General features: G+C 43.0%; 2 protein-coding genes across 2 annotated transcripts; one reads left to right on the top strand and one right to left on the bottom strand.

Moving 5' to 3' along the window:
• The first annotated feature begins 3017 nt into the window (after positions 1-3017).
• On the top strand, positions 3018-5745 carry LOC123077898 (E3 ubiquitin-protein ligase SINAT5). Its single transcript, XM_044500262.1, has 3 exons — positions 3018-3392; positions 4593-4979; positions 5150-5745. The coding sequence occupies exons 1-3, from the start codon at positions 3162-3164 to the stop codon at positions 5507-5509; spliced, it is 978 nt and encodes a 325-aa protein (XP_044356197.1). The 5' UTR covers positions 3018-3161; the 3' UTR covers positions 5510-5745.
• Positions 5746-7492: 1747 nt separating this feature from the next.
• On the bottom strand, positions 7493-13767 carry LOC123077897 (reticulon-like protein B21). Its single transcript, XM_044500261.1, has 13 exons — positions 12855-13767; positions 12730-12762; positions 12515-12634; positions 12353-12418; positions 12180-12245; positions 12012-12086; positions 11789-11891; positions 11616-11690; positions 11356-11521; positions 11186-11255; positions 10878-10943; positions 8081-8203; positions 7493-8003 (listed from the first exon to the last, which is right to left on the bottom strand). The coding sequence occupies exons 1-13, from the start codon at positions 13447-13449 to the stop codon at positions 7747-7749; spliced, it is 1815 nt and encodes a 604-aa protein (XP_044356196.1). The 5' UTR covers positions 13450-13767; the 3' UTR covers positions 7493-7746.
• Between the last annotated feature and the right edge of the window lie 218 nt (positions 13768-13985).

The raw sequence follows: 13985 nt of genomic DNA, 5'->3' as shown, positions 1-13985 counted from the left end.
GGCCGGCACGGTCCGGTCAGTCCTAACTCTTTTAAAAAAACATTTTTCCAGACAAACAAAAAATAAAATAAATAAGAATATTATATAGGCATATAATATATAAAAAAATTTAGAAAAAGATTTTCTACAATATAAACATTTTTCTAGCGTCAAATAAAATCTCCAAAAATTTAAATAAAGCAAAGAGTGCTACTGTTGCAAAAAAAACCCAATAAAAATCATTTTAAAAGGACCAAAATGATTTCAAATTTATTTCTCTCCAATTTTCTAATGTAGGGAATCATTTTACCCTATTTTCCATATATTTTATTTTTGGAGAAAAATAATTTGAATAAAACCAAATAACCCCAAATTGAAAATAATTTCAAAAGGGACTTTCAATTTGATTCTTTTAAACTTCCAACTCATATTTCATATAATTTGAAGAAGTCATTTTATCTTTCTCTCATGAAAATCATTGAGTTGCATAAAGTTTCTGAATTTCAAATATTTCCTAATGAAATTCAAATATTTTCAAAAACCCTTTTCATTTATTTAAATGGAAGAAGTCATGTCATCTTTTCTCTAGGGTTTTGTGATGAAATGAATTTGAATTCATGGAGATCATAAAAGCAAAGTGAAAGTTTGGGAAAGTCCTTTTATTCCCTCTCATTTAACTTTCAAAAAGTTTCCAATTTCACTCAATTTCACAGAAGCAACCACACCACAATCAAAAACTATTTATTTAATATAACATTCCAAAATTTAGAATTTTGGGATGTTACAAGCGTGCAATAAATTTCAGAAACAAATGGAACTTACTATCAAGGGCGAAGAGGAGGATGTCATCACTGAATTGAGCTGTAGTTGGAGTATTATGTCAAGGTTAAGGAGTTAGTTACTCCTTCCACTTTCTTTTTAATCTACATATAAGATTTGTCTTAAGACAAACTTCTTAAAGTTTGACCAACATTGTATGAAAAACAACCAACGTCCACAATATCGAATAAATATTATTTGATGCATCACGGGATTAATTTTCATACGTATATATCTAAGATTGTAGATCTTGATATTTTTTAATATTGGCCAAACTCAAATTACTTCATAAAGTTTGACCTAAGACAAATCTTATATGCGGAATAAAAAGAAATAGAGAGACCTGGTAAGAACAAATCAAATGAAAAGTATCGGTATCCCACACGATCTCGAGTTGGAAAACTCACACCCACTAGACAATGTGTGTCTCCTAAATCCTAATCTTCACCTCCCTCGATTGCGCCAACAAATCTGAAACCTTTTCGTCAACTAGCAAACTTCGAACCAAAGAGGAAAAAGTCCAAAACAAACCTTCAATTTGTAGGCGAAAACTAAATTAAACCCCGAACTCTCAATCCCTGAAATCAGCACACCAAACTCTCTAATCCCGGTCTATTTTAAACCTTGACAGAACACAGCCGGGATTTGCTGAATTGGGCCGGCCCAGTAGCGCAGTTGCGCGCGCGCGCACTAATCTAGTTTTTTCTTAGTTTCTTCCTCTTTCGTTTTCTTTTCTTTTTTCATTTTTACACATGTCTAATTTTTCTCAGTACCCAATGTACATTTTTAACGCACACATTAAATATTTTTGGATAAACTTTTGACATTTTCAAATACATTATGTACATTTATAAATTACATATTTTAAAAACTTTTTGAATACAAGGTAATATTTTTTCAACTACATGTTTTACATTTTCTTAATGACAATAAATATTTTATAAAACTACACAACACTCTTTTACGTGGTTCAACATTTCTAAATTTGCACACACTTTTTTCAAGGACATGCCACATATATTCTGTTAAGGTTATGACACATTTTTTTACATCACACAACATTTTTTTACACTTGTAAACACATTCTTTTAGAAATGTCACAAACACATTTTTTGGAACTCGTGATCATTCTTGAAATGTTACATTTTTTGAATGTATAAAACATTTTTTTGAACCACACAAATATTATTATACATTGTATTAACATTTGGATTGGCCCGTACATGTTTTAAAACTTGTGATATTATTTAGATATTTTCAGGTTTCAGAAAAATCTTTATGTATCAAAACGTGTCCGCACTTTAAAATTTTGTTCAGGTTGCAGAAAAAATTTATGTTTCAAAAAGTGTTTGCACTTTAAAATTTTGTTCAGGTTTCAAGAAATGTTTATAAAGGTGTTCGCTTTTTCAAAGTTGTTGGTTTTTTAAAAGTATTCGAAATTTTCAAAAAGTTCTCGCACTTTATAAAATGTTCAACGATTTCATAAATAAATATGTAATTTTGAAAATACGAAATATTTTTCATAGCATGTGAAAAACTGGTGGAATTCCGAACTTTTTTTGATAAATGTGATTTTTTTGAAATCGCGAACAGTTTTTTAAAATGCTAATAGAGTTGATTTTGTGTGAAACACGAAATTCCAAACAGTTTTTAAAAACACAAAATGAATTGAATTTGTTCGAAAAATATAAAACAGAAACATTTTTAACTTTTGAACAATTTTAGAAACGTGCCAACATTTTTTAAACCTCACGAATTCTTGTTGTGTTATAGTGGGCCGGCCCAAATTCTAGTCCGTGGGAGTAGCTGGAATCCCGGCCGGGATTGTAGTCTTCCCAGTGTGCCCAACAGGTCTAGGGTCCAAAATAGACCGGGATTACAAGTTCAGAGTGCCAATTTCCGGGATTCAAAGTTCGGGGTTTGATTTAGCTTTTGTCTACAACTTTAAGGTTTATTTTAGACTTTTTCCAAGCAAAGATAGTGGCAACATGGTGCCATGGCAGCAAAACAGAGCAAGAAGAGACGTGGCTGCCATACAGCACAAATCATTGCTGCCACACCGCGAGGCAGCACAGCACGGCAGCAGCAATAATAGCACTAGCCGTAGCCTGCCTCCGTCCTCCCTAATCCCAGAGCGCTCGTGCGTGCGGTCGAGCCGCTTCATTGCCCGGGGCCCCCGCGCTTTTCTTAGACCGCCCCCCACCCGCCCGGAATCCGCGGCGCGAGCCCCGCCCCGCCTCCCCCCTCGCGCCCCACAAAGCGCCGGAGGCGCGCCCCCCCGCAGCCCCCCGCGCCACACGCCGGAGCCCGGATCGCGCGCTGCTGTTCGCCGGCGGGCTGAGGCGGGCGTCCGGGCGCGCGCCATGGACGTGGACAGCGTCGAGTGCCTCTCGCTGCCCGACGCCGCCATGGACGCGGACGACGTCGGCCTCGCCCTCCACCCGCACGGCGGGATCCTCGCCGCCGCCTCCCGCCCGGCCGCCTACCCCAAGGCCGGCGCCGGCGCGGGGGGCATCGTCGCGCCGGGGAGCAGCGTGCACGAGCTGCTCGAGTGCCCCGTCTGCACCAACTCCATGTACCCGCCGATCCACCAGGTTCTTGATTTTGCCCACCCCCTTCTTGATTCTGGCGCGGCGTACTGTGTGTCGGGTGTGCTTGGACTTGGTCTGCTTCGGGACCGGGGCCGATTCTTGGGTTCGAATGGGGATCTGGGTTTGGGAAATCGATAGTTTCCAATTGCGTGCTCCGCCGTAATCAAACGAAAATAGCATATGTATTCCTTGTATCATTATATCATTGTTCTTGTTCATTGGGATTTTCGGTGATCCTTTCCTGCCATGTAGAGGATTAAGAAAAGGTTAGAATTTAGGGTCTTGCAGACAAGCATGCTATTAGACAGTTTCTACCTTGTAAAAATTGGGGTACAATCCTGAACAGAAATTGGCGTGATATGATTAATAAATTGAGGGAATTGGGCAATCTCAAACCTCGTTATACTATTTGCTTTCTGGTCCCATCTTATTTTCTGTATTTGATTTGATTGTGGATATGTGATCAGCCCTTAAGTGGAGGATATAAAGTGGAGTACAGGTCAATGAACTTATCTTTTGCATAGCTAATGGTAAAAGTAACATCTTGGTCTTTCATTGGATGATATATTTAATGTCGGATCAGTATTGCCTACGAAACTAATCTATTACTGCTCTTGGAGGTAGAAATTCCTACATTAATCATATGCAATCGAACTGCTTATTTCATTTGGTGGATCCAGAATATAGTCGTGTAGAATAAATCAATCAGATATATGCGGAGTCACAGTCAGTTGTAAACACACACACACACTATATTTTCAGTCATCACCGTGTGAGTTGGTAGCAAATCTAACTCTGATTTCAACCATCAACATATGTATTGTAGTATGTAGCGATGCAAAGGGAAGATTTTCATGCTAGTATTGATATCTTGATCCTTAAGCAAGTACTCTCTCCGTCCCAAAATTCTTGTCTTAGATTTGTCTAAATACGGATGTATCACGTCACATTTTAGAATTAGATACATTCGTATCTAGACAAATTTAAGACAAGAATTTTGGGACGGAGGGAGTACAACGCTGAATATATGTAAGCAATTTGGGATCACATATGTGGTTATCAAAATAAACATGGGGAAGATTATTGGTAATATCAGATGTGGCTGTGTGTTGGAGGGATGTAATTGTGTGGAACTGAAGAATCAAATGTCCTATGTAGTGCTGGTTTTTGGCATGACTCTAATCTCTGCAACTGCATTTACAGTGCCAAAATGGACATACTCTGTGTTCCACATGCAAAGCTAGGGTACACAATCGTTGCCCTACTTGCCGACAAGAGCTCGGTGATATCAGGTGTTTGGCACTGGAGAAAGTAGCCGAATCGCTTGAGCTTCCCTGTAAGTACTATTCCTTGGGTTGCCCAGAGATCTTCCCATACTACAGCAAGATAAAGCATGAAGCGATGTGCAGCTTTAGACCATACAGTTGCCCCTATGCTGGTTCTGAGTGTTCTGTGACTGGTGATATTCCTTACCTTGTTAACCATTTGAGGGATGACCACAAAGTTGATATGCACAGCGGCTGCACATTCAACCATAGATACGTCAAATCCAACCCAAGAGAAGTCGAAAATGCCACCTGGATGCTAACGGTAAGTATTTATAGCAAGAATGTTTCCTCTTGTCCAACTTTAGTGCAATACACCTGGATACAAGATCATCCCTCATACAGAGTAGTTCTTGATACGATGAGTAATGTAACCTTGTATATACATTTCAAATCTACTCTTTTTGATGCATTTGTTTGGTATATTTTGAGCAGGTGTTTCACTGTTTCGGGCAGTACTTCTGCCTGCACTTCGAGGCCTTCCAGCTTGGGATGGCACCAGTGTACATGGCCTTCCTGCGTTTCATGGGAGACGAGAATGAGGCGCGGAACTACAGTTACAGCCTCGAGGTCGGCGCCAATGGCAGGAAGATGGTATGGGAGGGCACCCCCAGGAGCGTGCGTGACAGCCACCGGAAGGTGCGTGACAGCCACGATGGTCTCCTAATCCAGAGGAACATGGCATTGTTCTTCTCGGGCGGCGACCGGAAGGAGCTGAAGCTAAGGATCACCGGCCGGATCTGGAAGGAGACGCAGACCCCGGATGGCACCTGCGTACCAGTTCTCTGTAGCTAAGCACAAGCAGCGAACAATCTTCAAAAGAAAAAAAAAGGATTCGATGTCATTTGACATGATATCGCCTATCCCGTCGCCATGCCCTACTGTTATCGTATGGTCTGAGGCGACGTTTCATGGTTTTGTCTTTGTTGTGCAAAATTAGGAGGCTAGGATGACCTTGTAAAGTAAACTCTGTATATATGGCATCCCACGGCTTATTACAGGTTAGCTCATCAAGCTCTCTGATGCCTTCAGTCATGTCTCAAGGAAACTGTATCTTACTGAACTTACATCATCAGTCTTACAGCTTTAGAGGGTAACTGGAGTTGTTATTTGATAGCGCCAGCAAATTTCAGCTTCAGGCCTTCAGAGGGTTTATAATTTGGGCTGGGGCCTAGTATGATGATACCAGCAGTGTGGATTAGTCTTTGCACTTGGAGAGGCTGAGACTGATGTTAAGTACTCATGACATTTGACAGCTTGACCCCGGCATTTTGCACCTTATAATTCATTTAAGATTAATGGACTTCTGCTCCAGGATAATCTTATCTGATGGATTAGTGACTTGAGTAATGCGTTAATGTCGTCATCAAGACGGGCAACGTGTCTCAAACGGCAGATTTGCCTTTGACTGGCAGACCAGAACCTCATGGGGACTTGAGAGCGAGGGTTAGGAGCTGACGGAGATATCTTTTCGGCTACGTACAAGTTAGAGGCTCTTGATGAAAGTCTAGTACTCTACAGAAACACTCCAAATGTGTTGATACTTCAAATAAAAATGAGACCGGAGACCATACTTTTAAAGACCGGACTGGACCGAGGAACCGGCGCCTTGCCCAGTTTTTTAACGTGTACTGGTCTTTTAGTAAAAAACCAGAAAAGTATTCAAAATAGAATCTATAAACAAGAAATTTAACAGTTAACCTTGCCTGGTTTTTTCAACTTGTACTGGTCTTTTCTTTAAAAACCAGAGAAGTATTCAAAAATGAATACATAAACAAGGAATTTAACAGTTAACCTTGAGGCAAGGCAGCCAACCAACTAGGCCAACAACACTTTGTGATTTATTAATGGTTTGCATCCAATATTACATGTATTCATTTGATATGATTGCCTTAAATATTCTGGTTTTTGTCGGAAATGAACCAATGAACCGGTGGTCCGACCAGTAAAAACCTGAACCGACAGCCTCGCCGATTCAATTTTCTAAACCATGTCCTCCAATGTACTCCCTCCATCCCGAAATAAGTGTCTCAACTTTGTACTAATACAAAGTTGTAATAAGTGTCCCTTTTCGGTTAGATACCGCTCTGTTAAGTACTAATGATTTTACTTATCATCCTTCGGGTGAGTTGAGAGCGGTGCTTTCCCCAACGTTAATACTCCCTCTGTAAACTAATATAAGAGCATTTAGATCACTACTTTAGTATTCTAAACGCTCTTATATTAGTTTACGGAGGGAGTAGTATTCTGCGAGATAATAGCCAGCTAGAAGGAGTAATATCGACGAATGTAGTAAACCATACCTTAAAAGCTAAGGATTGAGAGGAAGATGGGAAGCGGCCGAGGAGAATAAGATTCTAAAACCAAGCTATAGACCGAGTAGGAAAGAACTGGCGTTTTTTTTAGGGGAGGATGTCAATATGATCTTAATAAGGTGCGGGGCTTTGCATCTGACATTGGTTGAGCTTTCCTCTGCAAGAACCCGCGTCCTAGCCTTTTTGCGCCAAAGTAGATGCTCAAGCGAAACATTCCACTTATTGAAGAAGGGATACAGATATTTCAAGTTCAAGAAGTAGGCATTGATCCAGAAAATGTTGTGAAAATCTAGGCTAGGAGGAATGCATCAGAAGTCTAACGTTTCCTCAACAATTTGAGGGGCCTACCATTAGTATGTTCCATTAAATCTTTTGATAATTTTTAACAAAAAAGGTCATTGGAAAATCTCGTTGCGACGAATTTAATTTAATGGTGAAAAGGCAATTTTAACCGCACCGATAATTTGAGATACTACAGAACATTTTGAATTTTCAAAAGGAGGAAACAACCTAGGCTGACATCGGACTCCTTTGCCTGTAGCGGACGCATGAAACAAATGACTAGAATGTTTGGTGGTTCCCTAAAAACCTAGTGTTCATCATTCACAATTCATAGATGTGATTACTATTTCATGGTCGATCTTATTATTGCTTTTGCCACTACCGAATTCTTCAACATAAGGAGAACACCCACACCACAAGGTCCGGTGTACACAACTAACACCTTGGCTGGATGCCGCCTCTCGCCCTCAGCCTCTCCCTGGCGAACTCGCCGGAGACCGGCATTCGCCGGTGCGCCACGAAGCCATGTGACCCTTGATCATGTGCCTTCTCTGTCTGGACAGGTTTAGCGGGAGACTCCTCCTGCTGCTGTTGCGGCTCATCGTTCTCAGCGGCTTCCTCCACCGAGCTGCTCCAGCCGAACTCCATCATGCGCTGCTGGTAGCACTTCATCGCCACCACCAGCATGAACACTGCACAAACATGTCAAACATACATGGTTAACGTTCTTGTCAAAGATGCCATGCCATGCGCGGGTAGAAGAGATTACCAGCCCAGACACGAGCCACCGTGGAGGAAACATTCCAGACGAGGGTGAAGACGGCTGCGACAACCGCCTTCTTGTGGGAGCAAGACTCCCATGCATCCCTGAACCTCTCCAGCCAAAACTTGCCTGGCATGCATGGACAACAAAGCAATTTAGTAAGTAAAATTACGCTAATTTCTAGAACATGTCCTCAATTTCATCTGATGTTTCCCTCTTTCTTTATTTCTTTTCTGAGGATGGACTAGGCGCCATGGGTTTATGGTTCCTGGTGTCTTACATATTTTGGAGATTCGGATATAATTGGCCACCAGGATGAAGCACACAAGTATAGGTTTTTTATTTTTTTTTTAAACTACCGCACACAAGTATAGTTGGGTCAATAGAACTAATGTAGTTGGTGTCACTTAGGGAAACGATGGAACTTCATGATATATTTTTCTTCATCTTCGTCTAAACTTTTTCTCATTTGGAAAGCAAACAAAAAACTTAGGCTTAATGAAATGGTTGGTAGTCAACGGCATCAACTACTAGATCTAGCCAGTATAGCGACCTTCTTTGTTGTATATGCCCGAATGGTTATCTGTCCAAAATCTAATTTTCGGTAAGATAATACAAGATGAGCACAAAAAAAACTAGATATGAATTGTAAAAAAAACTATGCGCACATATATGTGTTTGGACAGCGACAAGCTATCTGCCACCTTAACAAATCAGTGAAGTCACTAATGGACTTGATGACTCTGATAGAATCGTTAAACTATCTATGATGCAACATTCATCATCACAATCAACTTCATCATATGAAACAGTAGGTCACACAACTATGAACTGCTGGCCTGAAGATCTGCGGCACTCCATGATGGATCCACTTCCAGGCAGTGCCTCTGGGAGCCGAAGAAGTGGGTTATGGTAAAACAACAGAACATCATTCATAACACACCTAATATTTTAGAGGATCAGCTAGCACTACTATAGATTCATTACTGTTATTGTTGGTCAGAGTTGGTGAACAAACAGGGGCCCTAGGGGCCACAAAGGAAGGTGGGGATTAGATCTAGAGAGGGGACGTTTGTTTGGATGGGATCTGAGTGCCAACACTACACATGCAAAAACAGGACAAAGCTAGGAGGAAACTTTCAGTACTGATAGTATGTATGCATTACCCAAAAAAACATAGTTGAGACTTGAGAGGCCAACATTTTGTGAGTCTAGCTTTGCAGATGGTTGACAAGTTGAAGTATAAGCCACTCCTCACCTGAAGACCCGTGTCATTTGAGTAATGGTTCAGTCAGTGGCCAATCAGTGAGTTTATGTTCAATGTAGTTTAGAAGATACAGCAAAGCTTTATTCAAAAGATCGAAGTTTTATTACCCCGCCCTCTGCACCAACTAAACTAAGGGTGCATATATCCAAACCACTAGAAATTTAAATTGCGTTGTCAGTTGCAAAAGCTGACGCAACTAAATCAATACTATTTTAATTAACGGTAACATGTGGCAAAGTTTTTCAGTCACTAAATTAACACATAACGACACCAATGATGAGACACAACACTACTGATGAGACCAACGTCAGCAGTTGGTGAGATTCTTTTCACTTTTCCATACTCTCTCCAACTAAAAATAAAACATGTCCTATTTATAAATTTAAAAAAAGATGTAAGGTTCTGTTGTCAAACTTAATTTATAAATTTAAAATAAAGCATTTCCTATTTATGTTTCCCCTCACTCTCCCAGTCTCCCTGTTTTTTTACCTTATCTCTGTTTTTCACCGGTTTTCTCTAAAAACCGCCTCAACTGGCCCATCTCTTACCAAATAATAAGTGTTTATAAAATAAAATCTATTTTTACCCAATCACATTAATATGGCAGGTAGACCACAGGTGTTAATATTGATGCCCCGGTTTGCAACGGGCAATTATCCAGGAAAGAAGAAAAGTAGACAAAGTGGGGGCTACCTGGAGTACAGGCGTACAGCATCTATCGTGCAATTTTCATATCTTTGTAGCTTGAGCCACCGCATCAACGACATACACCACGTGCAAAAGGTTGAGAAAATAACCAGGCATGCTCCCTCTCCCACGCAAAGTTACCTCTGGGCCTACATAATTTACCTTTTCCCTTTTGACGGGACATTTTCTCCAAAGCTAAAAGTTACCGAATCAGTATACTGTCTACCCCATCCATGAACCTTGGTCTAGCTCGCCTCTTAATTTATTAGCTAATGCATGCTTTTACCAGTAGTTGTGGTTGTTATACTATTTTTTTACCTAATACTACATATGCAAGCACAAGTACCCATATGGCAGAATAAGGGATGCTGACAGCACAAGATGTAATTAATCTAGTACACTACTGATGCTATAGCGGAGTACTACTGGTAGTAGGTATACACACGGATGATAAAATTTATATTCAGTGTAGTGTAGTACTACTATCGTGATAAAATTCTTCTGTCCTGCTCACAATTTACATTGCACATTAATTTTACCTAGTCCTTTACCTACGCACATGCTGCCACTGTACCATGGGGACCAGTAAAAAATGTGTAGTACTACCATGTCGCAGTGAACAAAACTTGGATCCAACAACCACAATCATATTAAAAACCAAAGCGGCCATCCCCATGGAAAAATGTAAGGCATACAATAACACCAAATTAATCCCAATAATGGTTGAAATTCGGCGAGGAACATTCCAGCGAGGTAGGTAAGTTGCTTTGTGCGTGGCATTTTGGTCGAAAAATGCGAAGATATTATTAACATATAAAAGGAGAGCTTTCGCTGCGAAGATATTATTACCATATCTGGCGAGCTGCGTGGAGTAGGAGGAGCACACCTTGGGAATGGTGAAGATGCCAAAGAACACTGCAAAACCACCAACGGATCACATCACAGGCACAAAAAAGTCAGTAACAGCAGCACTAGTTGATGCCTGTGGTCCGTCCTAACACACATATACGACTAAAGCTAGGCTGTGCGCCAGAGAATGTAACCTGCATTTTTCTAAGAAAATGCCCATATTCACTTAGCTTAGCTACATGGTGAAATGAAGCACAGAAGATGCTCCACGGGAAGAGAAGACTAGACAGAGAGAGAAGGATACGTACCCAGTTTGGCCAGGGTCCAGAGGGTGACAAAGTTACCACACCGGGCCATTGCAAACAGCAGCAGCGCCAGCTGCAGCACATGTGTCGCTCTGTCAGTACAAATCTAGAGACGCATGCATGCACTATGCTACCGGTGCTAGCTGGTAGTAGTAGTACATTCTGGTTTTTACCTTCATGGTGGTCGCTGGCTCGCCGGAGAAGAGGGACCGGAGGTTCAGGAGCACCTCGTTGACGTAGGGCAGCACAAGCCTCAGCAGCCAGACGGCATCCTCCTCACCAACCAGGTAGTGGGACCTCTCATTATTCGTCTCATCATCACACTCCACACTCTCACCTCTGGAAGCATTTCAACACAAAGGTGGATTAATTAGTACTAATAGTACACAGGGGAAGATTATGCAGGTAAACTGATTTGAGATTTTTTAATTACCTGTTGAGTAAGGACTTGCAAAGGAATCTTAGACCAAGGTAGACCAGGCCTAGATACGAAGCTGCTGTTATTGTGCTGTGCGATTGAGAGATTTTAAAGGGATGTTTAGATAATTTACAGCTAAATTGTTAATTTCTTTGCCGCTTGATAAGAGTAAGAATGCAGTAACTTACTTGAAGTTTAGGTCTTTGGCATAGGAGCAGGAGATGAGCGAAAAGGTCCCGAATCCAAACACAAATGCAGACTTTGACACATCTCTCCACATTACCAAATCCACTGAAAAAGACAGCGCCAAAAATAAACAAAGAAAAAACCATCAAATCTATTTTTTTTAACCTGAAAAAAATAGAGTAAAAGCGGCAAGCTGGTACAAAAAGCGCGTAATACAGCACTAACCAATGTTCTGCATTCTTCGATTGCTTGTGCTAAGAGCTGACGGCCTGCCCTGGATCTCCTCATACTCTTCTTCCTCTTTAAAACCAACAAAAATGCAACGATAAACCACTAAATAAGAAGAAGACCAAGAACTGAGAATGAACGGCCGAACAGGCAAATGAGACTCACCAGGGGGATTATCCACAGGCTCTTGCTTGGGGAAATGTCGGCGGATTACCGGCGAAGCTTTCTTCTCTGAACAACACCAATAATTTCTCTTATTTGAAGTAGCCGATTAACATTAACTCAGGAAATGCAAATTGCATTCCGAATTTCTCTTGGAAAATTCGCAACAAAGTTACCTGGAGAAGTTCTTGCCGGCTCTGGGTCCGTTCTGTGGATTACCACCGGAGTCGGCTTCTTCTTCACTGAATTTTGGGACGACCGAGAAAGCAAGTCAGGAAAAATGGACTAAAAATTCAGATGAATTCGCACCGTTCTGCATCCAGGGAGGAGAAATTCACCGGGAGGGGTCATGGGCTCTGGGTTCATCGACCGGAGATTGACGGCCGCAGCAAGTTTCACTGGCTCTGGATTGGCCGCTCTCTCATCTTCAGTCGGTGCTGCCACAGGCCTGATCGCTCCTGCACTTGCACAGATAATCCCACCATCACAACACAAGAAGAATTGCCAAATCGAGAACGAAAAGGAAAAAAGCAAAATCCGAATTTGCTCTCACTTTTTGTCGGTGGCGCAAGATCTTGTTCGTCCTCTGCAGCATGACGCCAAATCAAGATCGCATTTGCAAAATTGGTTCATCAAGAAAGGAATCAGACGGAAACAATCGACGAATTTATTTCTTGCCTTGATTCGGAGCTGTCGCCTGATCAGTTTCGTCCTCGTCAATGGCCGTCTGATCCTGATCTAGCACCTCCTTCTCCTCCTCCTCCTCTTCTGCTTCCAGCTCTTCCTCCCACTCCTCCTGGTCCTCCTCTGCCTCCTCTTCGATGTCCTTGGGTTGCGGTAATGGCGCCTTTTCCACCTCCACCACCACCACCTCCTTCACCTCGGCCGCCAGCTTCTTCTCCGGCGTGGTGACCCTCGCCACCGCCCGCTTGGCCACCGCCCCCGTCGCCGCCGCGTCGGAGCGCGACTTGCGCAGCTCCCCGATCGCCGTGACCGGCTCCGACGCCTTCCAGTTCCTCCGCTTCTTGGCCGCCGCAGCCGTCCCGGCGCCCGCGCCCGCGCCGCCGCCGTCGCTTTGGTTCCGTCGCAGGCGGCTGTACACCCGCATGCCCTCCTCGTCGGCGTCGTCGGCGCCTTCGCTGAAGACCTTGACGCCGCCCTTCACCTCGTCCATCTCCATCCGCGTCTCCCACACCGACGCCGCCGCGGGAGACCGCCTCGGCACCGTGAGGCGCCTTCTCGTGCTGGGCGTGGCGGCCCCCAGCTGTTGCATTCTTCTAGATTAGCAGCTCTGATCAGCTCTGCCGTGGTGTCTGTGCTCTGCTAGTGCTGTCGTCACTAATAATTCCCCGTCTGCTCTGCTCCGCCTGGTTGCTCGCACTGCCTTGCTCTGCACTCTCTCTCTCACTGTATGAATCTCCAGTGTGTCAGAAAGAGGGGTCGTGAGGATGCAGGGGAGCTCACTCTGACGGTGGTGCGTGGGTTGGCCGTGGGCGTGGGCGGACAGCAGCAGCTCGATCTGGTCGGAGGAAGCAGGGGAAGTGATGCGTGCGGTGCGGTGAAGGGATCGAGCAGTTGGAAAAGATGAGATTTGGTCTGACGTCGTGGGCTCCTGCTTAAGGCCCAATGTGCTGGTGAAGGGCCCGGAGCCTTTGGTATGGTGGGTGATACGGCCTAGTGGTGCGAAATCATTACCTACCTCAGCTCGCCGCCCTTCTCAAAAAAAAGAAAGAAAAAAGCTCACCTCGCCGCCACATCGCTCCCCTCACGAAACCTGGCCGCCACGTCACTTTGCCTCGCTCCTAGTCA

This window comes from Triticum aestivum, chromosome 3D (assembly GCF_018294505.1).
Source record: "Triticum aestivum cultivar Chinese Spring chromosome 3D, IWGSC CS RefSeq v2.1, whole genome shotgun sequence".
Lineage (NCBI taxonomy): Eukaryota > Viridiplantae > Streptophyta > Magnoliopsida > Poales > Poaceae > Triticum > Triticum aestivum.
Note: the sequence above shows the minus strand (reverse complement) of the source record. Positions and strands in the feature narration are given on the sequence as shown.